This window comes from Cebidichthys violaceus, unplaced genomic scaffold (assembly GCF_023349555.1).
Source record: "Cebidichthys violaceus isolate CVI_PGR_0920_01 unplaced genomic scaffold, fCebVio1.0.p SCAF_22, whole genome shotgun sequence".
Taxonomy (NCBI): domain Eukaryota; kingdom Metazoa; phylum Chordata; class Actinopteri; order Perciformes; family Stichaeidae; genus Cebidichthys; species Cebidichthys violaceus.
Window position 1 is genome coordinate 11,287,465 of NW_027176395.1, and position 24,769 is coordinate 11,312,233.

At 37.9% G+C, this 24,769-nt stretch overlaps 2 protein-coding genes across 23 annotated transcripts in view; both read left to right on the plus strand.

Annotated features, from left to right (window-relative positions):
• The first annotated feature begins 1,488 nt into the window (after window positions 1-1,488).
• On the plus strand, window positions 1,489-6,272 carry LOC137877848 (E3 ubiquitin ligase TRAF3IP2-like). Of its 3 annotated transcripts, none has more exons than XM_068718003.1 (10): window positions 1,489-1,510; window positions 1,853-1,937; window positions 2,046-2,179; window positions 2,873-3,014; window positions 3,240-3,436; window positions 4,928-5,016; window positions 5,107-5,175; window positions 5,428-5,532; window positions 5,616-5,690; window positions 5,796-6,272. In XM_068718003.1, exons 3-10 carry the CDS (start codon window positions 2,167-2,169, stop codon window positions 5,964-5,966), a joined length of 861 nt encoding a protein of 286 aa, XP_068574104.1. In that variant the 5' UTR covers window positions 1,489-1,510; window positions 1,853-1,937; window positions 2,046-2,166; the 3' UTR covers window positions 5,967-6,272. The 3 variants fall into 3 exon arrangements, with proteins under 3 accessions (XP_068574104.1, XP_068574106.1, XP_068574105.1); XM_068718005.1 differs by having other exon boundaries at window positions 5,820-6,272; XM_068718004.1 differs by having other exon boundaries at window positions 2,077-2,179.
• Window positions 6,273-10,802: 4,530 nt separating this feature from the next.
• The window catches only part of si:ch211-266g18.10 (trichohyalin), a 29,822-nt gene continuing 15,855 nt past the window's right edge, over window positions 10,803-24,769 (plus strand). For 17 of the 20 annotated variants that reach the window (XM_068717905.1, XM_068717913.1, XM_068717901.1 and 14 more), the window contains exons 1-14: window positions 13,858-14,001; window positions 14,329-14,472; window positions 14,594-14,713; window positions 14,907-15,026; window positions 15,206-15,238; window positions 15,346-15,387; window positions 15,487-15,513; window positions 16,357-16,512; window positions 16,601-18,088; window positions 19,634-19,693; window positions 19,782-19,919; window positions 20,054-22,807; window positions 23,593-23,688; window positions 23,857-23,952. In XM_068717905.1, coding sequence (XP_068574006.1) covers window positions 13,863-14,001; window positions 14,329-14,472; window positions 14,594-14,713; window positions 14,907-15,026; window positions 15,206-15,238; window positions 15,346-15,387; window positions 15,487-15,513; window positions 16,357-16,512; window positions 16,601-18,088; window positions 19,634-19,693; window positions 19,782-19,919; window positions 20,054-22,807; window positions 23,593-23,688; window positions 23,857-23,952 — 5,413 coding nt within the window. In that variant the 5' untranslated portion in view covers window positions 13,858-13,862. Of the gene's footprint in view, window positions 11,113-12,631; window positions 12,830-12,917; window positions 13,002-13,092; window positions 13,198-13,300; window positions 13,457-13,584; window positions 13,729-13,857; window positions 14,002-14,328; window positions 14,473-14,593; window positions 14,714-14,906; window positions 15,027-15,205; window positions 15,239-15,345; window positions 15,388-15,486; window positions 15,514-16,356; window positions 16,513-16,600; window positions 18,089-19,633; window positions 19,694-19,781; window positions 19,920-20,053; window positions 22,808-23,592; window positions 23,689-23,856; window positions 23,953-24,769 lie in introns of those variants that run through there. The other 3 variants (XM_068717916.1, XM_068717920.1, XM_068717917.1) reach the window with 3 other exon arrangements.

Sequence of the window (24,769 nt, forward strand, 5' to 3'; positions counted from 1 at the left end):
GCATCTGCACTAATATTAAGTGCATTCATCCCATTCCAGCTTCTGCCAATGAGTTCTAGATCGGCTTAAAGTGACTTTTAGTTCAGCATCTTGTAGTCGAAAGGGAGGCTTACTTCCTCTTCAACTATTGTTCGGCTGATTGCTTATTATACTGGCAATATTTTAAAATGTATGTTGCATTATTGTATGGCAGCCGGCTGTGTAAGAATTTGTGTCTTTTCGCTTCAGCAGCCAAACAACAAACAAACTGCCACTCAACGTGAATGAAGGAAGTGATCTGTGTTTGTCCCTCCATAATGTGTATCTGGAAATAACATGTTTACGAGACCAAATGTATTATTTTGCCAAACATTTCAGCCAATCGCATGTCTCGTTAAGATTACAGATTTTTTTTTCTCCAGGGAAATCTTCAGCTCTGGATGACATTTTATCATCCTCAACTGTCAAACTTCTCACCGTGTGCATTCCAGGACAATACGCCACTTCTATGCGTATTTAAGTTGCTTTTTACTGGTGGAAAAGTGAGCAAAAAACTGTTTTTGTATCACTTCAGTAGAAATACAGAACATGATTTTGGTCTCTACATTATTTATTGTCTCTGTCTGTTACTTGTACACATCTTGGTTTGGTTTTGAAATAAACAATCTTGCCCCCACCGTCCTCTGTACTCGCCACTTTGAAACAATTAGCACTTAACACTTAACTCAGTAAGTGGTTTTAAAGCTGACTGCTAACTTTCTTCAGAGAACATGCAGCAACAGAGGAAACTTGACAGCAAAAATCCATCACTGTTGCGTAACTATGTGCAGCTGACATGACTGACTGTTAGCCGTGAGAGTGATTGAGTTTTTCTTGGTTTTACCTCAGGCTAAACTTGTCACAAAGACAACATGACTGGAATATGCAAATCATATCCACTCTGCAGTCAACAGGATAGTTGAGTATTCATTAAATTAATACCTGTTTGATTTGTTTTCATTCTACATATTTTTCATCTTGGTTTCGTCTTCTTAATTGTTTGGAGTTTTTGTTCTGACTAAAACCTTTGGGTTTTTTAACAAACTTTTTTTGGAACAGTGGATTCCTGGAATAAGACACTTTTGAATAGTATCCCCAGATAATCCTTCCCAGCCAATCTGGCTGAGCAACACAACTGCTACATTCTTGTCTCTGATTGGACGCAGCTGAACCGTGAAGAATTTGCATATAGCAGGCTGTGCACACACAAGCCTCTGCATTCTCAGGAGTGGAAAGAATCCAGCAGAGAACAGGTATGTCATTGTTACTCTTTTCTTTTCAGACTCCTGGTACGGACAAAAGACAATTAATGTAAGAATATGTTTCCATGTGTTCTGTATATGTTGACTGCATGTGAAATAATTTCAATATCCCAGTTCAACTATCTTTTCATCATACTGTGTTTTTTCGTCTAACTTGTGATGATAATAATGATGCTAATAATATTTTTCTGCTTCTGTCTGTTACTTGCAGGACGTCAGGCTATGCTGAGGTAACCTGGTTAAGATGGAGAAATCAGAAAAAGTACCAGAACTAAAGTCGTTTTCCACCACAAATATGTTAGAAAATTCCAATCAACTTTTGAGCCCTGAAGTCACAGTAAACCAAATAGTTCATGCTAATTCACATCATGATAGATGCCTACCAACCTGTTACATGAATGCAGATTACTTCTGCCAAAATATATCATGTAGAGTCACACGGGTGAACGAAGAGTTTAGGAGTCATTCAATTCGTGATGCACTGCATGTAGAGCTGATGCAGCACAAACAGCCAGGAGACAGAGGAGCTGCTTCTGCCATGATGAATCTCAATCATCGCCCTCATCTTGCAGAGACCAGGGAGGGTAACACCAGAGGAGAGAGCTGTCGACTTGACTGGCGCGGAACAACAAAGCCTGCAAACAGAGACACAACTCGGTGACTGAAAAAAAATCTCATGTTGGAGTTAGGAAATCAGTCAAAGAATAGAATATACTGTGAATTCATTTGGGATTAAATCATTTATTTTTTATTTTATATTTTGAGGGTTGAGGATGAACACAATTTTCATCTTCAGAGTGATGAGGCGGATCTTGATCCTCCCTTGCCACTAAGATCTGATGATGAGTGGCCACACTACAGACCCCTTCTACCTCCTCACCACCACATGATCAATTACGGTAAGAAAATACATTTTTCAATTTATTTAATTAATTTTCATTGAAAGGGGCAAACATGGTAAATATGCATTCTGCTTGAGGAAGAAGAAGAAAAAAAGAAGATGCCATTTGCAAGTATTATATTTTACATAAGTAAACGTAGCCATACAACGGTGTATAAATACTCTAATACAAGTAAAAGTCCTGAATTCAAAATCCTACAAGTATTATCTGTGAAATGTACTTATAGTGTTAAATGTATACGCATTATGCATCAGAATGGTCTTTTTTAGAGTTGGATTATTAGATATTATTGAAATATTATTTTTGATGTAAAAATGTGGAAGCAGTACTTTAATGTTATAGCTGAATCAGGTAAAGCAACTATAAACTACTTAATATACAGCTAGGTTTTTCAATCTATACCAATGCTGTACATTTTGAATCTGTAAAGTAATTTTTCTTTCAGATAAACGTAAAAAGTTTAATATTTCACTCTGAACTATGAACTACAGTGTAACTAGCGTACCAGAAAGTGTGGGGAGTGCTCATGTAAAATACAAGTACCTGAAGTTGTACAGTACTTGAGTGACTGCTTAGTCACTTTCGACTCTTTTTCATTAGCGGCAGTTGTATGATTTTTTTCATTTAGCTGATTTGTACATGTATTTGAGCTGGCAAACACCTTCTTTAGCTGGTTTTCTATGTCCACAGATCTTCATCGTAGTATGGATGTCAGGTATTTTGCAAGAGAAGGGCAGTACAACCTCAGTCCACTCAACACATACCCTCCTCAGCCATGTTACCACTTTGCTTCCTCACTGCCCAGAAGACACTGGGACGAAACACAAAACTGGTAAAACAACAACTTTAAACTTGAAATGCAGGCTAGGTGCATTCCTTTTGTAACCTTACTCAGTAGAACACAAATCTAAAAAGTTCCTTCAAGCTCAGCGTTAATGTTTGTGAAAAATGCAGTGAACCAGGAACTGCAACTTCTTTGCATATTACACAGACTATCACATGTCAGCACGATTCAAATAAGGAGCCTTTTGCTTATCTTTCTTTTACACTGCTTTAGGCTCGGACATCATGGTAACTTTATGAATGACAGCGTGGCTCAGGGAAGTGTCTCAGTTAACGTGCCCCAGTTTTCCATCCCCCCCCTGGAGGGTGTGTCACAGGTCAAAGTGATGAACCTGAGCTCAACGGGAGCAGAGGCGTCTGCCTCACATCCACATGAGAAAAGGAGAACCATCAGTCTGCCTGATGAGAGCCGTAAGTCTCTCATTTAACCGCCATCCTACCAACATATCTAACATACAATAACTACCGACTGATTAAAGAGAATAAGCTAATATAAGAAACAACCATCATAGCAAAATGTTAGTATTACTTATGTAAATAATGTTATCTGAAAATGCAAAAAGAGATTATGATTATTATAGGAAAGTTGCAGTAAATTTGCATTTTGTGTAAAACAAAAACAAAGATCATCTGTACCCGTGTCCTTCAAAATTACTGACAGAGTGCCCCTACCCCCTTGATAGTGTGTGATACTTTATATCAGGATCCATGACAAACATGTACTCAATAAATAATTCCATAATTAAAACTGCATTGGTGGAATTGGGTGCTTTTGAATGGGGTTCCCCAGGACCGGAATACATTAAACCAAGTGTTAAAAAGTCATAGTATAGTATGCCATTTAAAAAGTCAGAAAAAATATTGATAGTATGGCATATGATACAAATGTCTTAAAGTCATGCTATAGTATGTCACCAAAGAAAGTGATAGTTTAGTTTGTCACTAAAATGTTGATCATGTTTTGATGACCGTGAGGAGATAATTGTGCTGGGCTTCTAGAAGTAACTGCAGGCAATGAAGTAACAACAGGTAGTAGGGTGTGTTGTTAATTACATGTTGCCTTCATAAACCTGTCAGGTCTGTTTTGGGCTTTGGTTAAAAAAAAAAAGAAAATTATTTTGAAATAAAGGATACTCTCAATTGTTGCCGGTTGTTTATGCATGAGGTTAGCAAAATTAGACTAAATTTGATTAATTATGTGCTGTACATAGTAACCAAATGTTTACTGCAGTCAAATGTTTATGTTTACCTTTGTTCAGTCTTGTTGTCCGGACGTCTTTTTATGTACACTGAGAGCAACAAAACCGGGAGTCAGATTCCTTGTATATGTACACACTTATGTTGCTGATTCCCACCTAGTCATGAAGTTTTGTTTCTTTTCTAGACGTAAAAATGAAAATAAAGTCTTTGATTTGTATCGTTGAAAGATAATATGTCCATACATGATATTTATGGGTAAGACCAAAACCAGCAGGACAAACACCATTACAGTCAGTGTAATATTTTAAATGGACAAACCAGAAAAACAAAAAAAAACCTTTACATCCAGAGCTGTGTAAAATACTATCTTACTGAAATTCATTATTTAGAATTGTTGTTGACAGTTTCAGATATATTTATTCAATTCCATGGTTATTTGTGAGGCTGTATAGTATTGCATACATTTTAAGATGTTTCTTGCACAGTAAATTAGTGCATGGACAAAATAACAAAGAACACCTTCAAAACAAAACAGTATTATCTCAATGACACATGTATATTTCTTTTACAGAAATTCATATTTAGTTTAGCTAAGATAGCAGGGCTCTTCTATTGCATGGCATTATTGCATACAGGTTACTATTTAACTAAAAGGATTCATTCTGAGATTCATTTGGATTTTATGATCTCTTCTCTTCTCAGGAAATGTTTTTATAACTTATTCTTCGGACATTTCTTCAGAGATAGTACCCTTTGGAGACTTCCTCACAAAGCAAGGTTTTCGACCAGCTGTGAGCTAATATCTCTTCTCTCAAAAGTCAGATACATTTTATTTTTAAACACTCAACAGTTCACTTAAAGCTCTAAATTTAATTTCACAGATTGACATTTTTGACAACCCCATCAGACGCATGGATATTAACAAGTGGAATGACAGTTACCTGAAAGATGTAAGTTAAACCATAGTTAAAACCTGTTTTTAACAGATTTTATATACATTTTGGTACAGCGATGTTGCTGTATTGTCACATTAAATCGCTGTAAGCAATATTACCACTTATTCAATGACTTAGAATAAAAAAATGTTTTGTCTTTTCAGTCAATGAATCTGTCCAAAATGTGTGTGTGTGTGTGTGTGTGTGTGTGTGTGTGTGTGTGTGTGTGTGTGTGTGTGTGTGTGTGTGTGTGTGTGTTTTTAACAGCCATCAACCATGATTATCATTGCTATCAGTCCAAAGTACAAGGCGGACATTGAAGGATCTGTAGTGGATAGCCATGGTCTACACACTAAATATATTCACTCCATGGTGAGAACATATTTGTTTAAATTAGACATGATTCTGAGAATAATTGCTTATAGGTACTAAAATCCTTAATCAAATTGTTCCAGATGCAGAATGAATTCATCCACCAAGGCAGCTTGAATTTCAGATTCATACCACTTCTCTTCCTCAATGCGTCCCAGGTCAGAAAGGTTTTTTGTTCAATAACTTCAAGTTAAGCAGTTACCACCATTTCTCTCCCTTAAACCTTTCTCTACTGGACAAGTAATAACACGTACTTCTCACAGAAACATGTCCCATTTTGGCTTCAGAACACACGTGTTTACCGCTGGCCGCAGGACACTGAGGATTTGTTACTGCGGCTACTCAAGGAAGAGAGATACATTCCTCCTCCTGTACCTCTGGAGCTCACCCTCATCATCAGGCCTGTGACCCCCAGTGCCGCAGCTACACTGTAAAGACACACCAGTACTGTGTTGATGCTTTTTTTATGTTTTGTTTTGCTGATTTTTCTTTTTGTATTGTGCAGCTTGTGTATTTTAAAATCACTCTAAGAGATTACCAGCTCATGTTGTATCTAATTTACCTACTTTTTGTCTGTGTACCTATACACAACATGTTCACAACTTTAAATAACTATAGGGTGAATTTTATGTGAAATTGACCAGACTAGGGATTCGATTTATTTGGAACACGTATTGAAAAAACAAGAATACATTTAAAATATACATATAGAGTAAATTCTGATTGGTCAATTACGAAACTCTACGGTCTGCTGCTATGAATGACAGACCTTGGCTATGGACGCAGTTCTGATTACGTACACAGCGAGACAATTTTTGGTGGAAACAATAAAATTATTCTAAATCAATAAAATTATTTTAAATGGAATATTATGTGTCAAAGTATTTGATTTATTTAGTAAGTAGCTGTGTAATAAGCAAGATCATATAAAAATACCATAGTGTGTCAATAAAATGTCAAAAAAGTAATACAAAAACTGAAATTATAATCTATAATGGCAGCAGTGGATAATTTGCTGTTAGAGGGTTGACAGTGAATGGCTGATTCAACTGTTCATCAGAGTAAACTTTTCATAATATAATATTTCATAATTAAGTTATAATATGGTATGTAATGAAAATGAATTATATGGTCATAAAAATGATAAAACGTCTTACTATAGTATGCCCTAAAAAAATCACAATATAGTATGTGATAAAATAATCATCATCAGTCTTAGAATTTATATCAGAAAAAGTCATAGTATAATATGTCATTCAAAGATCTTGTTAAAATAGTCAAAATAGTCATGTGATCAAAAATATCATAAAATTGTCACAGTAAAGTATGTCAAAAACATTTAATTAAAACTCATAGTATGTCTTAAAAAATGTCATGATAAAGATCATACTATAGTATGTCATCAAAAAAGTCATAGTATAGTGTGTTTAAAATAGTCATGAAAAAATCTTAGTATTGTATTTTGAAAAAAGTCATAGTATAGTGTGTTTAAAATAGTCATAAAAAATCATACAATATTATGTCAAAAATCATAGTATAGTATGACAAAAAAAAGTCATAGTACAGTATGTTCATCTCATCTCATCTCATCTTCAACCGCTTATCCGTGATCGGGTCACGGGGGCAACAGCTCCAGCAGGGGACCCCAAACTTCCCTTTCCCGAGCCACATCAGCCAGCTCTGACTGGGGGATCCCGAGGCGCTCCCAGGCCAGTTTGGAGATATAGTCCCTCCACCTGGTCCTGGGCCTCCCTCGGGGTCTCCTCCCAGCTGGTTGTGCCTGGTATAACTCCCTAGGGAGGCGCCCAGGTGGCATCCTCACCAGATGCCCGAACCACCTCAACTGGCTCCTTTCCACGCAAAGGAGCAGCGGCTCTACTCCGAGTCCCTCATGGATGACCGAACTTCTCATCCTATCTCTAAGGGAGATGCCAGCCACCCTCCTGAGGAAACCCATTTCGGCCGCTTGTACCCGCGATCTAATTCTTTTGGTCATGACCCAGTCCACATGACCATAGGTGAGGGTAGGAACGAAGATTGCCCGGTAGATAGAGAGCTTTGCCTTGCGGCTCAGCTCTCTTTTCGTCACAGCGGTGCGGTAGAGCGACTGCAATACCGCCCCAGCTGCTCCGATTCTCCGGCCAATCTCACGTTCCATTGTTCCCTCACTCGCGAACAAGACCCCGAGGTACTTGAACTCCTTCACTTGGGGTAAGGACTCATTCCCTACCCGGAGTGGGCAATCCACCGGTTTCCTGCTGAGAACCATGTTTAGTCGGATTCAGGAGTTCCTCAAAGTGCTCCTTCCACCGCCCGATTAACCCCTCGGTTGAAGTCAACAGAGTCCCATCCTTACTGTATACAGCTTGGATGTTTCCCCGTTTCCCCCTCCTGAGGTTCTGGATGGTTTTCCAGAAACACCTTGGTGCCGACCGAAAGTCCTTCTCCATGGCTACTCCGAACTCCTCCCACACCCGCTGCTTTGCCTCCTTCATGGCAGCGGCTGTAGCCCTTCGGGTCTGTCGGTACCTTGCAACTGCCTCAGGAGTCCTCCGGGATAACATATCCCGGAAGGCCTCTTTCTTCAGTCGGACGGCTTCCCTGACCACCGGTGTCCACCACGGTGTTCGAGGGTTACCGCCCCTTGAGGCACCTAAGACCTTGAGACCACAGCTCACCTCCGTAGCTTTGGCAATAGAAGCTTTGAACATCGTCCATTCCTGTTTTGATGCCCCCAACCTCCACAGGGATACTAGAAAAGTGTTGAAGATCTCCCGGACAGGGGCCTCCTCCAGACGTTCCCAGTTTGCCCGCACTACCCGTTTGGGCTTACCAGGTCTGTTCAGAGTTTTCCCCCACCCTCTGACCCAACTCACAACCAGATGGTGATCAGTTGACAGCTCCGCCCCTCTCTTCACCCGAGTGTCCAAAACATACGGCCTCAGATCCGATGATACGATAACAAAATCGATCATCGACCTTCGGTCTAGGGTGCTCTGGTACCATGTACACTTATGAACATCCTTATGCTCGAACATGGTGTTCGTTATGGACAATCCATGACTAGCACAGAAGTCCAACAACAAACGACCGCTCAGATTTAGATCAGGGAGGCCGTTCCTCCCAATCACGCCTCTCCAGGTATACCCATTGTTGCCCACGTGCGCGTTGAAATCCCCCAGCAGAGCTATGGAGTCCCCCACTGGAGCCCCATACAGGACTCCAGTCAGAGTCTCTAAGAAGGCCGAATACTCTGAACTATTGTCGGGCTCTCCGACTGGGCCTGGCTCCAGACGTGGGCCCCAGGCTTCCTCCGGGCAGGGTCTCCTCAACTCTTCTTAGTTTTTTCATTGGGGTTTTTGAACCATTCTTAGTCTGGCCCTTCGCCTGAGACCAATTTGCCATGGGAGATCCTACCAGGAGCTCTAGGCTCCAGACAACATAGCCCTCAGGGTCATGGGGGCACTCAAACCTCTCCACCACGTTAAGGTGATGGCTCCCCGGAGAGGTAGTACAGTATGTTGAAAAACGTAATTAAAACTCATAGTATAGTGTGTTTAAAATAGTGATAAAAAGGTTATACTATTGTGTCATTGTATAGTATGTAAAAAAATCATAAAAACGTCATGTATAGTATATCGGAAAAAGTCATAAAAAATCTGAGTATAGTATGTCAAAAAAAGTAATACAAAATTCATAGTTTAGTATGTCAAAAAGTCATAGTATAGTGTGTTGAAAAAAGTCCTAAAAACATTACAGTATGACATCACAGTACGACCCTCCTCCTCCCTTACACTAGGTGTCCCTGTTGTGTTTGCTCATCTGCTGCATCTAAATACCATCTTCATTTGGCACTCTCTGGGAGAGGAGATCCTGTCAGCCACCAGCATTTACACTGTTTTTTGGTTAATATTTCTGTTATTGCCATTCACTGCTACACACACCCATACATGCACTTTAGGACTGACAACTGATACCTACCTTTTATATTGTTTAAATTATGTTTTTTCTTAGCAGCCAGCTTGTGTTTCTCCATGGTTTGTCTCATTTTCTGAGCCGGGCTGTAACAAGTAAGTCAAAAATAGTAATCGTACAAAAGAAGTCACAAAAAAGTCATAGCATCATAAAAACGTCGTAGTATAATATATTGAAATAAGTTATGAAATAGTCATCGTATAGTATGTAAAAAAATCCTAAAAAGTCATATCACAATATGTTATAAAATATACTGAACTATGACATATTACAAAATGTGAAGGTTTTTGACTTACAACTATGCAATTTTACATAATTTCTACCATTATTAATACAATAGATAACTCTCAAAAAGCTTAAAGACTAAAATTGCTATAGTTGTATAAGTATTTTATTATTTATACATTCCGCCTTTGTTTGAACATTTAATTCTTCTGGACATGTTTCATATTCTGTAAATCAAAAGAGCAGATTCAGAAAACTCTTAAGTAATTAATTAATAGATTAATTATATTTGATTAACTATATATTTTTAAAATATATTACAGCGCCCATTATTTTGCTATGTTTTGCAAAAAAACTGTACTATGTCATAACAAATATCATAACAAAGCCATGGTACAGCATGCCACAAATTGTCATAGCATAGTATAGTATGTCATAAGAAGTAATAAAAATGTCATAGTATCGTATGACATAAGAAAAATAAAGTGTCATGATAGTATAGTGTGCCATAAAAAAGTCTTACAATGTCATAGAGTAGTATGTCACAAAAAAACATCTTATGGTAAGTCACAAAAAGTACTAAAAAGTCTAAGAATGGTATGGCATAAAAAAGAAAAAAAGTCATAGTATAGTGTGTCATTAAAAATCATGATATAGGACATCATAAAAAACGTCCTAGTAAAGTATGCCGTACAAATTATTTCAAAGTCATTGTGTAGTATATCATGAACATATAAAAAAGTTGTAGTATAGTGAGTTATTAAAATGTCATAAAAAGTCATAGTATAGTATGTCAGAAGGGTGCCCAATTCAGCTAACTGATCTCACACACACAGCTCTTCAACCGCCAAAAAAGGCCTTTCGGAGCAACTGGTGTGCAGAGCTCTAGCTAAGAATAACCCGGACCTTCTGGTGGATAAAGTTACCTTGAAGCCTCCCTGTGCTGTGCTCTGACCTATACCCATGTGAGGCACCAATAACACTGGGTGGTATTCTGTCTGTTCCCCGTCACCAGCCCTCTGCTTAGCTTGGTTCTTTCCTTCCTCTGCGCTGCTTTCCTTTGCCCCACCGTGTCCAGACCCCCCTCTGCAATGCTGCCACACTGGCAGCTCCAAATTTATGCTTGATTTTCTATTGTCTTCTTTTTTTTATCTTGGAGAAATTCAACTTGTGGATAACACATGCATCAGGAAAGAAGACTGTGACAACCAAGTGGAAATGGAATAATTTAATTGACTTGGTCTATTTTTTACGTAATAAGTGGATGCTGATTGGATTCCTACTGAAGCTGTGATTTTCCATTCTCTTCTGCATGAGGAGGCTTTGCCCCCAACTTAAAGGATTATAGCTGAAATTATCTCCATATTACCATGGCGGAAGGTAGGACTGTTACACCTGTTATTGCACAGAAATTAACACTTGTTGTTTGCTATAGTATAGAAAGCCTAAGAGATATAAGCTATGTAATAAATAAATGGCAGTGTTTTGATACGTTATGTCCTCTTTGGAAAATGTGTTGAAAGTTGGTTGCTATAAATACAGGATATCATGTAGCCAGAGTATTAGCGTTGCTCTCCTGTGACAGACATGACTGCTGCTGGGGCTGACCTCTGGTTTTCAACTTTCTTTTTGCCATTTAAAAAATAGGCTAATACTTCTTATGTAATCTTCCTCAAACAAATTGCATTTTCCAACCAATTCTTTTGTTTAGTGAAGTTTTGGGGCTTGAATGAATTGAGCAATAACAGACAGTTTTCCTTTCAAATTGGTGTACATTTATTGTGAAATGCTGACACCACCTGTCCATCCTGAATAACTCTGAAGGGACTGTCATTAGTTTTTTCATAACAGCATATGAGGAAGTAAATCGGGCATGTCTGGCATGCTCAGATTTTATTTAGAAGGTCTCTCTAACACCTTGGCACCATGTCCAAGTTGGAAAGTACAGCAGTGTTGATGATGTCATTAAATGCCATTGCAATAATTTTGTGGGAATTATGTGCATCATGTCTTTATGACCTGATGAAATAAAAATGACAGATTATCATTGTCTTTTATGATCTTCAATCTAACAAGATGTTAGCCTACCAATCAATTTAATCTAATTCATATAATCCCTCAACATCTGGAAATTAGTTTACACCTGTTTACAACGCACATGCTGGGGTAGTCGTTTGATAAATGTAAAGATCAGACACTGTCTCCACCGTGTAAAGTTGCTCTGATCACAGAAGACATATCCTTTACATGTCATGGTTTAGCTGCAGTTTGTGGGTAATGAGACTGGAAAGCTGGCTGTGGAAGGACATAATTATACCAAACATGCCACAGGAACTTCCTAGTCAGAGATTTCACCAAATCATCCTAACAAGTCAAAGTTATAAATTATTCCTATCCTATATGTATCTTAATATAGAGTAATATTCAAGGTAAAAAATACACCATACTTCTGCTTATATATTTTAGTTTTTTTCCGAGATGGTTCATAACCAATGTTAATCAATCACTGAACCATATCCATAATTAAAGACTCCAAAAAATATTTTCTCAATCAACTTTTTACAATGAGCAATGTGGTTCAACATGCAATGTTCTGTTAGAGTTTTTTTTTTTCATATGAGAGATTTCAGTATTTATGTTTCTTTTGTTCTTGCTTTTCTCGCTCACCTGAAGTGGGTTGGGCTCAGTTGGGAAAAGGTAAAGTCATGTATTTCTGCGCACCAATCGGAGTTCTGAAACATTTGAATAAAACTCTGATGACCGTTGCATTAGAAACTAAAAAACTATACTTGTTCCTACTTGTTCCAGTGTAGCAGAGAACCAAGCAGCAAACGTTGTACTCCAGCATGACAGTCTTGAAGAGTGACTTAAGTATATTTTTGCATTTTTTCACATAAAGGAGCAGCATCCTCTTCCACAGCCAGTGGGTCCAATGGAGCAGCTACACCACAGACGAGCGCTCTCAAGTCCAAAGGTCTGGGCCTCCTCGGGAAGCTGAAAATGTCCGCGGAGCTGCTGATTGCCCTGGCTGCTCTCCTGTCCTGGGTGGTGGTTGGAGTGGTGATGTTTGACTTTGTGGAGTACAAGGCAGTCCCTGGTAAGTCACGAATACCTGAAAAATGCATCTTTTCAGAATTTCAATCATCAAACATGCATATCATCATATCACCTGTTATTAATCTCAGACATTCAGCAAATTGTTTCGGACCCCATGCAAGCTGTAAACGATGCTGTTGATGAAGTATCCAGTCTACTCAATAAGTTTCAAGGTACATAGGAGAGACAGCATGCATGCCACACCTTTTCAGCAGTGTTGAGCAACTATTGTAATGTTTGACTCTTATATCTCTGGGCCACTAGAATGTGCACCTGATTTAAGTGACCCCATGTCCACTGCCACCTACGCAGCTGAGGAAATATCGGAAGCAAAAGATGGATTTGTTCGCTATTTTTCAGATGAGGAAGGTATGAAAACACACTCATACTCAACCAGAACAAAAAAAAAGATATCATTTTAGCGTACATGTTATGTGACAATGGCTCTAATTATCTACCCCTAAACCCACAGGGAACTTCTACCTCAGCTATGTTGACCCCGTGATCATCGGTAGACAAGCTTTCCATTCAACTAATGATTTTATGGGTGGAGTTGTGGGCACCTTCAGGGACACCCTGTGTGCTATTGTGGACACTGCATTAGATACTATATTGGATATAAATAAAGGTATGTATTCCATATTTAATGCTTACTTATGACTAAGGAATGTGTCTGTCTTCCCTTTTTTATTCACAACGAATAACATGATAATTAATTAACAATGAATACATTTTTCCCTCAAATGTTTTTCTCAGGAAAAGTTGACCTTAGCTACATTGACCCTGTGGTCATAGGCAGAGGTGTCTTCAGTGTTACTAATGACTTTGTGTGTGGAGTGGGGGGCTACATCCAGGATGTGCTAGGTCCCATTTTGGAGACAATTCTGGATGTAGTAAAAGGTATTTACTCTCCTCATTTACCATCCCTCTAATCCGTAACCTCTTGAATATTAAAATGACAATTTCACACAGCATACAATACTGATTTTATATAATTGTCCTCATTTGTTTTCTATTTGTTTTTCTCAGGAACCATGGATATTAGCTTCATGGACCCTGTGGTAGTTGGCAGAAATGTCTTCAGTGTTACAAATGACACCATGAGTGGAATAGTGGGCTACATCCAGGACGGGCTCTGTGCCATCATAGAGAGTGTACTGGATATAACAAAAGGTACCGCTGTTATATTTTAACCGTCTTATTGTTTGTAGTGCATTATTTCCATTAAACTTTATGTCTGTATTGTTGAATCCTTATTTGTTGCCTAAATTCCTTACTAAATCAACATTATTACACAGTAACTGTTAGCTTGTGTTTGTTGTGGGTGTGTAGTGCTTTTTGTTTTTTTATATTAAGAATTATTCATTACTGGCGGACAATATCTTTTCCCATTGGTCTTTAACTGTCTTTCCAATTGTCTCTATAACAAAAAGTGTTTGAATTTGTTGAATGAAGTTACTCACTGGAGCTTTGGCTTGAATGCATTTTTTTTCTTCTCAGGAACCACTGACATTAGCTTCATTGACCCTGTGGTTGTTGGCAGAAATGTCTTCAGTGTTACTAACGAGTTTCTGAGTGGAATAACAGGATACATCCAGGATGTGCTCTGTGCCATCTTTGATGTAATAATGGACACAGTAAAAGGTACAGTATTTTAACCTTTTACCTATGATCTTAAAATCTACTGTATGTGTGTTTACCATGGCAGTGTACTCTACTGTAGTCTGCTAACTGCAGTTTTTACTTTGACTTTTGTGTTGATCAGATATCCAGCATGCTGTGGGATTCAGCCCCATGTCAGCTCTGAAGAGAACAGCAGAAATCACCACAGAACAGATAAACATGCTCGTGAGCTACGTCTCCACAACGTTGATTGGTGAACAAGGTCTTTCAACATTTTTAACATATGAGGACATAAATAACAAATAAGACACTTTACAATACTATTGATGGTATATCACTGTGTTTGCATGCACTGTTATTGGAACAGGTCATGGAATTAATATTAAACAATCAAAAGATGTATTTAGTAGTATTATGAACAGCAGGTTTAACTGACTGTTATGTTAATATTTCAGGGATCATGCCTGAAGTTTCCATTGACTCCATGAAGGTTGTCGAAGATGCCTTGTTGGATTTCTCCGACAAGAAAGATGTGTTTGTGGCTTACATGTCGAGCATGCTTGTTGCTGATCAAGGTATGCTTGTTTGCATTAGTTATATACTATAATAATAAATACTATAATAACTTAAACTAAACAAAAAGATAAAATAAAATAAGATACACATATATAGTGAGACATATATGATATATGTATCATATATAGTGATTGACGTCTTGATGCATACTTTATCATATTTCCTTCTCTTTTTTTAGGTGAACCTGTTGTAAAAGTAGTAACTGAAAAAGGTTTCACTTTTTATTACATTTTTAATTCACCTAAAAGCATCTTACTAGCATATGACTGCAAATTACACCCCATTTAAACAACATATCTGTTTCTTCTCTTTGTTTAGATGAAGCTCTCCCATCTGGTATAAATATGGTACAAAGGAAAGGTAAATAATGACAGAAGATTTATATTTTTTCCTCACTAAAATTATTTCTTAAAAATTAAGCAAATTTTCTTTAATTAACATATTTTCTTTGAAATGTAGGTGTATTTCTGCCACCTTTTGAAAAAGGTAAGACAATACCACCACATATCACGGAAATACACTATAACGTTGTTTTGGACATGTGCAATGTGTGTTGCCAGCAAATAGTTGCCCTATATGCATGTTTGCATTGATTTTTGTTTTTCTAAACACTTTTTGTGAACTGGTCTCAAGTCTGCTGAATGTCATGTTCAGTAATAGCCTGAAGTACGATGAAATTGTGTGTTAATCTTGTTTGAATGAACTTCATTTTGCACTTTAACAAATGTGCATCATTGATAACCACTGTTCACGTTTATTGTAATAAATGTCTATAAGGTTTAGGTGACTGCATCTCTTCCTCTGTTTGTCACACTGACCGTTTGTTGGGGGTAACATTTCATAGAACTCTGCATTCATGTGTTTTGGCCTTAAGTTGATTTGGTTCCAGTCATAATGTTTTCTGTCCTATGTTTTAAGGATGTCTATGTTATATTGAGCATGAACATTTGTCTTTATAATTTGTCCTTTGGAGTTGCATTCCACTGACTTACTGACCAACTGTAGCCTGTATTTCAATAATTTAAACATCTGCGATATACTGTATGTCTCTATAAATGTATCTGGATTGTTTGTACTGGATGACGTGTTTTCGTCTGGAATATTTCATATAATCTTTTATCTGAGGATCTAAGCTAATTTAAATGATAGAAGTAAATGGGGAAAGTCATTAACTGCAGCATATGGTATGTGCTATATAATGTTATGAATGGTCATTGTTTCCATTTCACCCCATCAAATTCTTCTGTGCCTGAAAATAAGTTTGGAACTGCTTTTCCGTGTAATGATGTGAAGGTTAAATAAGACAGGTCATATGGGTTGATGGTACAGTTACAGAGATCATGCAAGCTGCCAAAGATGAAACTGCTGCTGCTGCTGATGCAGAGCTAACTGAAGCCCCAGACTCAAATATTAAGGAGAAGGAGGAAGAGGAGGCTGAAGTTCCCACTGAAGCTGCAAGTGAAGCAGACGAGGAGGAGGAGGATGGTATTCATATATTTTTCTCTAATAGTCACATTCATTAGTCAGATACAAGATCGTTAACAGGCACTAAATTTGTTACCATCACCCATAGATGAGGGAGAAGAGGTTGACAGTGAGGAAGAGGAGAAGAAGGAAGACATTAAAACAGAAGACAATGCAGCCTATGAGGAGGAGACAGACGAAGAGGAAGGTGTTGGTACACAACAGGAGGTGGACTTAAAAACAGAGGATGATGAAGGAGAAGACAGGGGAGATAATAAAACAGATATTGAAGAAGAACAAGTAGAGGAACCAAACACTGAAGAGGTGGTAGAAGCTGAGGTGGAGGAAGAGGAGACCAAAGCTGAAGACATTTTGGTAAAAAGGGAGGAGGAGGAAACAAAGACAGAAGAAGATGCATTAAAAGAAGAGGAGGACGAGGAGACCAAAATGGAAGATTTGGCAGAGGACGAGGAGGAGGAGGAGGAGGAGGAGGAGGAGGAGGAGGAGGAGGAGGAGGAGGAGGAGGAGGAGGACAAAAATGTTTTGGTAGAAGATGGTGAGAAAGAAGAAGACAAAAAAACTGAAGTAGAAGATGAGGAAGTGGAGGTGGAGGAGACCAAAATTGAAGAACATGCAGTAGAGGGTGAGGAGGAGACAAAAACAGGACTTGTGGTAGAAGAGGAGGAGGAGGCTAAAACTGAAGAAGTTTTGGTAGAAGATAGTGAGAAAGAGGAGATCAGAAAAACTGAAGTAGAAGATGAGGAATTGGAGGTGGAGGAGACCAAAACTGAAGAACATGCAGTAGAAGAGACAAAAACAGGACTTGTGGTAGAAGACGAGGAGGAGGAGGACGAGGAGGAAACAAAAACTGAAGAAGTTTTGATAAGAAATGGGGAGGAAGAGGAGACAAAAACTAAAGACACAGTAGAAGAAGATCTGAAAGATGAAGAGGAGGAGGAGGAGGAGGAGGAGGAGGAGACCAAAACTGAAGAAGATTCGATGGAAGCTAGGGAGGAGAAAGAGGAGGAGAGAAAAACTGTAGAATTTCAAGTAAAACATGAGGAGGAGGAAGAGGAGGAGACAAAAACAGAAGAAGAGGTTGATGGGGAGGAGACTGAAGATGAAGATATTCATGCTGATGAAGGAGACCAAGAAAAGACTGTTGAGACTGATGTCAAAGATCAGCTTGTAAAAACTGACCTGGAAGCTCAAACTTTAGATGTGGACGACAATGAGCATTTAGAAGAGGAGGAGAAAGGAGAAAAACTGGTCAAAGTAGAGATGATTGAAGTGGACGATGAAGATGAAGAAGAGCCATCTGTCCAACATCTTGATTTTGAAATTCTGTTATCTAAAAAACCCAATAATGCCAGTGGCGTGCTCCAATCTGACAATGTTGAAGAAGAGGAAACAACGATTCACGACCAAGACGAATACTCCGACATCATCGATGAACTTGATGAAAACAACAACAACAGTGAAAGTGTGAAAACTGGACTCAAACGAAAAAGGAAGGTTCATATTCCCTTTGAAAGACTAAGAAGAGTCGGGTCCAGAGCTGCTCGCAAAGAAGAACACCTTCACAAACATGAGAAAGGTACAACACTCTTTACCATGATCATCTCATCTATTTCATCCTTTTTTTCATTATCAGGTAATGAAAATGTTTCTGAATGGTGAGTGTGGATATTTATTATATCTTCATTTTCTTAACATGTTTTCAAAGGATCACTTGATTGTGACGTGACTAAAGTTATAAGGGCCAAACAGATATTTGTTCAATGACATTTTGACATTGTGTGTTTGTTTGTTCTGAGAGAGACAATATTTTAGATAATAATCTAGCTTGCTGTATTACCCAGAATCCAACAATGTAAAAAGGTTAAATAGCTAAACTAGCTTAATGTTAGCAACATAGAGTCACTTCCATAGTTGTCTTAGAATCATCAAGTCTTTAATTTTTCTTCACTATCAAAGTAATCCAGTGACGGTTGTCAGTATAACCACAGGTACATTGCAAGCAGGAACTGTTAATAGGTAATGCAGCATACTTTTAAGGGTTTCCAAGTTTATGCTAAAAAAAACGGGCTCAAGTTCTAGGCCACAGTTAAGTTTAAAAACTCCTCCAGACACATCTTTATTTCTGTACCAATCTCCCAAGAGGAGAAGTCAACTCATATCTTTTGATTGACTGTACAAGCGTAACCTCTAAATTTAGCTTTGTGTTCAATCTGAACACTTAGGTGGTAGGGCTCAGATGGCTGTGGGATCATAATATACTCCACTTACATGTGGGAAACAAGGTCACCTTTGTCATTTATATTTCTATGCATAGCTTCTTGTCCCATTCTAGAAAAAATAGCCTTGTGTGCAAATCTTTGTACAGGACACACAGGGATTAAATTGATATTCTTTTTCTATCTTCTCATCTGACTACAGGAAATACGAGCACATTTCCCAATATAACCAGATCAAATCTAACTAAAGTTTTATTTAGATCAGAAACTCATCGTAACTTGTGAGCGTGTGAATAGCTGCACAGAAAGAGGATCTTGGGACTAATACAGTACAGAGCTCCTTAAACTGTGCTCTTGTGTTTTTGATGACTTAGAAAAGACAAATCTATTTTCCAAGGGGCTAATAGTGTACTTATTAAGTGTTCCTGCTTTAGACCAAACATTCATTGCCTTAGGCAGTGAGCCAATAGTACAGAGCGCATCTAGATGGAACTAACAAGCTGAGAAAAACATTAATGATTTTCTGAATGAGGACACAAAACAACATTTTGATGTATTATATGATCTTCCCTCCACAGTGAATTATGTTTCAAGAAAAAATATTACTGATTAACTAATTGTTGTGACTTACTGTAGATCTATACAGTCTAGCTCTAAAATATAGGTCTGACTGCTTTAATAATATAATATCTAGTTGTGGTGTGTTTCTGATCAGTGCTTTTAGCGTTATAGTGCTTTTAGTGCTTATGCAAGCATGATTATCTGTCATGATGACTGGGCTTATCACACAGCACTGCTGTTAGCCTGGGGCTATGCCTGGGCTAAGAATATGCAGTGTGATTACTGGTCAGAATTGCACTGTGAAGTGTTGTTAATTTGTACATATTTCACATTATGTTCTTTAGTTCTCAAAGAGGCAACGGAAAGACATGCAATAAAAGAAGTTAAAGATGCCATTATTAAAGGTAATACTTTTGTATCTAGTGAAAACAAGAATTTACTCTATGCACACAAGCACCTGATACGTGAATGAAGATGTATTGTGGCTTACAGACCTCAAAGCTGTGAAATCTGAAAAGGAGGAGAAAAAAGAAGAATCCAAACTTAAGGAAATCCTAGAGATTAAACTAAAAGAAGAAATGCTAAAGGAAGGGGCCAAACCACTTGAGAAGAAACCACCAAAGCCCAAAGGTAATTACACTTACTGATGAAAGTAAAAAATAGTGTACAAAAGTACATGTGTAAAAACTAAAAACAAGGTTGTTAACTTTTATAGAGTATATGTAGAGTATGTGAAAAACTGACAATTTGATGGTTACTTTTAGAAGAAGAGTCTAAAAAGAAGGAAGAACCCAAGAAACCGTCCAAAGAAGAGAAAGAAGTAAAGAAGTCTTCTAAGGAAGAGGAAGAAACAACAAAACCTAAAGGAAAGGGACAAGTGACAGAACCCACTGAAGTAAAAATAGAAGTGAAGAAACTACTCAAAGAGAAAGAAGTCAAGAAACCATCTAAAGACAATAAATTAAAGAAACCATCTAAGGAAGAGGAAGAAGTCAAAAAACCACTAAAAGAAGATAAAGAAGTGAAGAAACCATCTAAAAAAGACAAAGTAGTCAAGAAACCATCTAAGGAAGAGGAAGAAGTCAAAAAACCACTAAAAGAAGATAAAGAAGTGAAGAAATCATCTAAAAAAGACAAAGTAGTCAAGAAACCATCTAAAGAAGAGCAAGAAGTCAAGAAACCTTCTAAAGAAGAGAAAGAGCTCAAGAAACCATCTAAAGAAGAGAAAGAAGTCAAGAAACCTTCTAAAGAAGAGAAAGAGCTCAAGAAACCATCTAAAGAAGAGAAAGAGCTCAAGAAACCATCTAAAGAAGAGAAAGAGGTCAAGAAACCATCTAAAGAAGAGAAAGAAGTCAAGAAACCATCTAAAGAAGAGAAAGAAGTCAAGAAACCATCTAAAGGAGAGAAAGAAGTCAAGAAACTGCTAAAAGATGACACCGAAGTCAAGAAATCATCTAAAGAAGAGAAAGAAGTCAAGAAACCATCTAAAGGAGAGAAAGAAGTCAAAAAACTGCTAAAAGATGACATGAAAGTCAAGAAACCATCTAAAGAAGAAAAAGAAGTCAAGAAACCATCTAAAGAAGAGAAAGAAGTCATGAAACCATCGAATGAAGAAAAAGAGGTCAAGAAATTATCTAGAGAAGATAAACAAGTTAAGAAACCGACTGAAAAAGAGAAAGCAGTCGATAAACCATCTAAAAGGGAGAAAGAAGTCAAGAAACCATCTAAAGGAGAGAAAGAAGTCAAGAACCTGCTAAAAGATGACACCAAAGTCAAGAAACCATCTAAAGATGACACCAAAGTCAAGAAACCATCTAAAGAAGAAAAAGAAGTCAAGAAACCACCTAAAGAAGAGAAAGAAGTAAAGAAACCATCTAGGGAGGAGAAAGAAGTCAAGAAACAACCTAAAAAAGAGAAAGAGGTCAAGAAACCAATTAAAGAAGAGAAAGATGTCAAGAAACCAATTGAAGAAGAGAAAGACGTCAAAAAAACACTTCAAGAAGAGAAAGAAGTCAAGAAACCACCTAAAGAAGAGAAAGAAGTCAAGAAACCAACTAAAGTAGAAAAAGAAGTCAAGAAATTTTCTAAAGAAGAGAAAGAAGTCAAGACACCATCTAGGGAGGAGAAAGAAGTCAAGACTCCATCCACAAAAAAGACAGACGTCAAGACACCATCTAGAGTGGAGGAAGAAGTCAAGACACATTCTAAAAAAAACAAAGAAGTCAAGAAACCATCTAAAGAAGAGAAAGAAATCAAGACACTATCTAAAAAAGAAAAAGAAATCAAGACACCGTCTAAGGAGAAGAAAGAAGTCAAGAAACCCCCTAAAGATGTGAAAGAGGTCAAGAAACCATCCAAAGAGGAGAAAGAAGTCAGGACTCCATCTAGAGAAAAGACAGAAGTCAAAACACCATCTAAAGAAGAGAAAGAAGACAAGAAACCATTTAAAGTACATAGAAAAGTCAAGAAACCATCTAAAGAAGAGATAAAAGTCGAGAAACCATATAAAGAAGAAAAAGAAGTCAAGAAACCACCTACAGAAAAGAAAGAAGCCAAGAAACCATCTCAAGAAGAGAAAGAAGTTAAGAAAACATTTGAAGAAGAGAAAGAGGTCAAGAAACCTCTTAAAGAACAGAAAGAAGAGATAAAACATCCCAAAGAAGAGAAAGAAGAAAAGAAACACCCTGAAGAAGTGAAAGAATTGAAGAAACATTTCAAAGAAAAAAAAGAGACAAAACCTTCCAAAGAAGACAAAGTAGAAATTAAGTCTCACAAAGACGAGAAGAAATCACCCAAAGAAGGGGTAGACTTGAAACCATCTAAAGAAGAGAAAAAACTGAAAACACCTCAAGAAGAGATAGTAGAGAAAACGATGAAGCCAAAAGAACTGAAGGATGTTAAAGAGCCTTCTAAGAAAAAGAAAGAAGTGAAGAAACCTTTGAAGGAGAGGGAAGAAAGGGAGCCACCAAAAGAGGAAAAACAAATCAAGAAACCTACAAAAAAAAAAGAGAACAAAGAGGTTAAGAAGCCATCTGAAGATAAGAAAGAAGTAAAACTTCCAAAAAAAGGGATGGAAGATAAGAAGCCGTCTAAGGAAGGTAAAGAAGAGAAACTGCATTCAGTGGAGGAAAAAGAAGTTGCTAAGCCTATAAAGAAGGAAAAAGACCCGAAGATGCTTTCCGTGGAGGAAAAAGCTGAGGAAAAGCAAGCAAAACCTTCCAAAGAAAGGTCAGTACCAAAAAAGTTCTCTAGAGGAAAACAAGAAGAAGATAAACCTTCTAAAGATGAAAAAGAATCAACAAAACTCTCTAGAAAGGAAGAAAAAGAACCAAAGAATCTCTCTGAAGAACAAGATCAAAAGAAACCTTCCAAAGACAAGAAAGAGATCAAGATGATTCCCAAAGAGGACAAGGAACCAAAGAAAAAAATAGAACCAACAAAGCACTCTAAAGAGGAGAAAGAAATCCAAAAGTCTCATGAAGACAAAGAGCCTGTCAAGATTAGAGATACTAAGAAAGGTAGGCATAGGCACGCAATGCAATGTTTTTAGCAATTAAGCAATATGATCCACAACAACAGTAAAAATCTACAGTCATGCTAGCAGCTCTGTGAGGCTTTACTACACAATGGTGCAATTGATAGTGCAATTGATTGAAATGCTAACATGCTCACTCTGACAATGCTTGCATGTTGATGTTGAGCATGTATGATGTTCACAAGATTGTATCTATGTTCCCAGGGCCCAATGTTCTGCAGCTCAATATCATGTTAATATGACACATTAAGGAGACTTTCAAAAGTGGTTATGCTCTCAGCATTGTTTTGTTCGCCTGGATAAAATGTTCAATAGATGTTTTCCTGGGTCAATATGTTGAAATCACCCACCTACAGCTAATGGCCTACTGATCTTATACACCGTGAAATCTATACCCTCAGATTGTACCATTCAAACTGCACTTGAAAGTCCATCTCCATTTAAACGGCAAAGATATCCTTTGCCCAACTCTTATAATGTTAGTTTGTATCAACAACACCGGGCCCTGGGAACCTAGGGATTACCAGCATGTTCAACATCGTAGTTTAGTGCTAAATTTTGCTAAGTAGAACTAAACACCAAGTACCAATAAGGCTGATGGGAATTAAATTAGCATTACAGGAATTTGTGGATAGTCATAAGATAGCCTGACTGGAGCCAAAAGAAGTGTAAATAGATTGATGTTTCTTTTGTTCAATGAAGGGTATACTTCCCTCCTCTGTATAATTTATGTGAAACTGTTCAATCAGCTTTGCCTTTTTATTTCAGACGATGGACCCAAAAAGGCTGCAAGGAGGATAAAAGTAGTCAAGAAGGAGGTTGCATCTGTTCTGAAGAAGGAACATCTCAATGTCACAAAAGCAGGTGAGACACTATGTAAATGATCTGGCCGCAGTGATATTTTATATTAAATTGTTAGTATTTGAAGAACTTTTCAGAGACAGATTAACCCAGTTGGTTGGATTGAATGAAATGAGAGACAGTCCTCACCTGAAAATGACATTGTTGGTCACTCTCTGCTGTTTATTTCAGCTGATGAACCCAAGAGGGCAGTAAAGGTGCTGAAAGCTGCAAAGAAACAGACCGTTCCTCTCCTGAAAAAGGAGCACATGAATGTTACAAAGACAGGTAAGTAACATTCCAGATTTAGTGTAATATGTGAACTTAAAGCTGCAGTGTGACTTTGTGAGTATTGCAAACAAGAGGCAATCTTTAAAATACCATGAATTAAGAGAAGAGCAGCACTTAACCCTCCTGTCGTGTTCGTTTCTCCCCCCTTACTTAACTGTTCCCGGTCAAATTTGACCGGTCTGTTTTAACTGCTCTTACCTGGTCCAATGCTCTCCACGTGTTCAAAAATTAAGCCTAATTAGCCTCTCCTCATCAGTCACCTACTCATTGTGCTCACACAGTAAAATGAGAGCAAGGCACAAATAAAGGTTTATATTGGGGGAAAGTGAGAAGGTATGAAACATTGTTTAGTCTGGAAGGTGTGGTTCACATGGGGGGATGGGCACATAAGTGTGGGATAGAGATGGGTTCCCATAACAAACACCTGATTTTTTTCTTTGAAGTTTGAAATGTGTACAACTTTATATATGGGGCTGTGAACAGGTGTTCACACAAGTGTGTGTGTGTGTGTGTGTGTGTGTGTGTGTGTGTGTGTGTGTGTGTGTGTGTGTGTGTGTGTGTGTGTGTGTGTGTGTGTGTGTGGGAAGGGGGATTTGTGAATGTGTATGGGGCTGTTTTCCATTTGATGAATGGACATAATCTAGTGTTTCCCATTCATTTCCTATGGCGGTCACTTTTGACCGGGAACACCATGGATGTTACAAGGTTGACTGAACCACAAAAAATTCAATGAAAGTGGTCATCAGCAATTTTATATGTTCAAATGTCTAGTGTGGAGGATATCATAAGGTCTTGAGGCAATCAGATGGAAAAC

What these genes read in the sequence shown, in the direction of transcription:
- LOC137877848 (XM_068718003.1), top strand. An exon ending in ATGACAGTTACCTGAAAGAT is followed by an intron (nt 5,176 to 5,427) that starts GTAAGTTAAACC and finishes TGTTTTTAACAG; the next exon opens with CCATCAACCATGATTATCAT. An exon ending in CTAAATATATTCACTCCATG is followed by an intron (nt 5,533 to 5,615) that starts GTGAGAACATAT and finishes AAATTGTTCCAG; the next exon opens with ATGCAGAATGAATTCATCCA.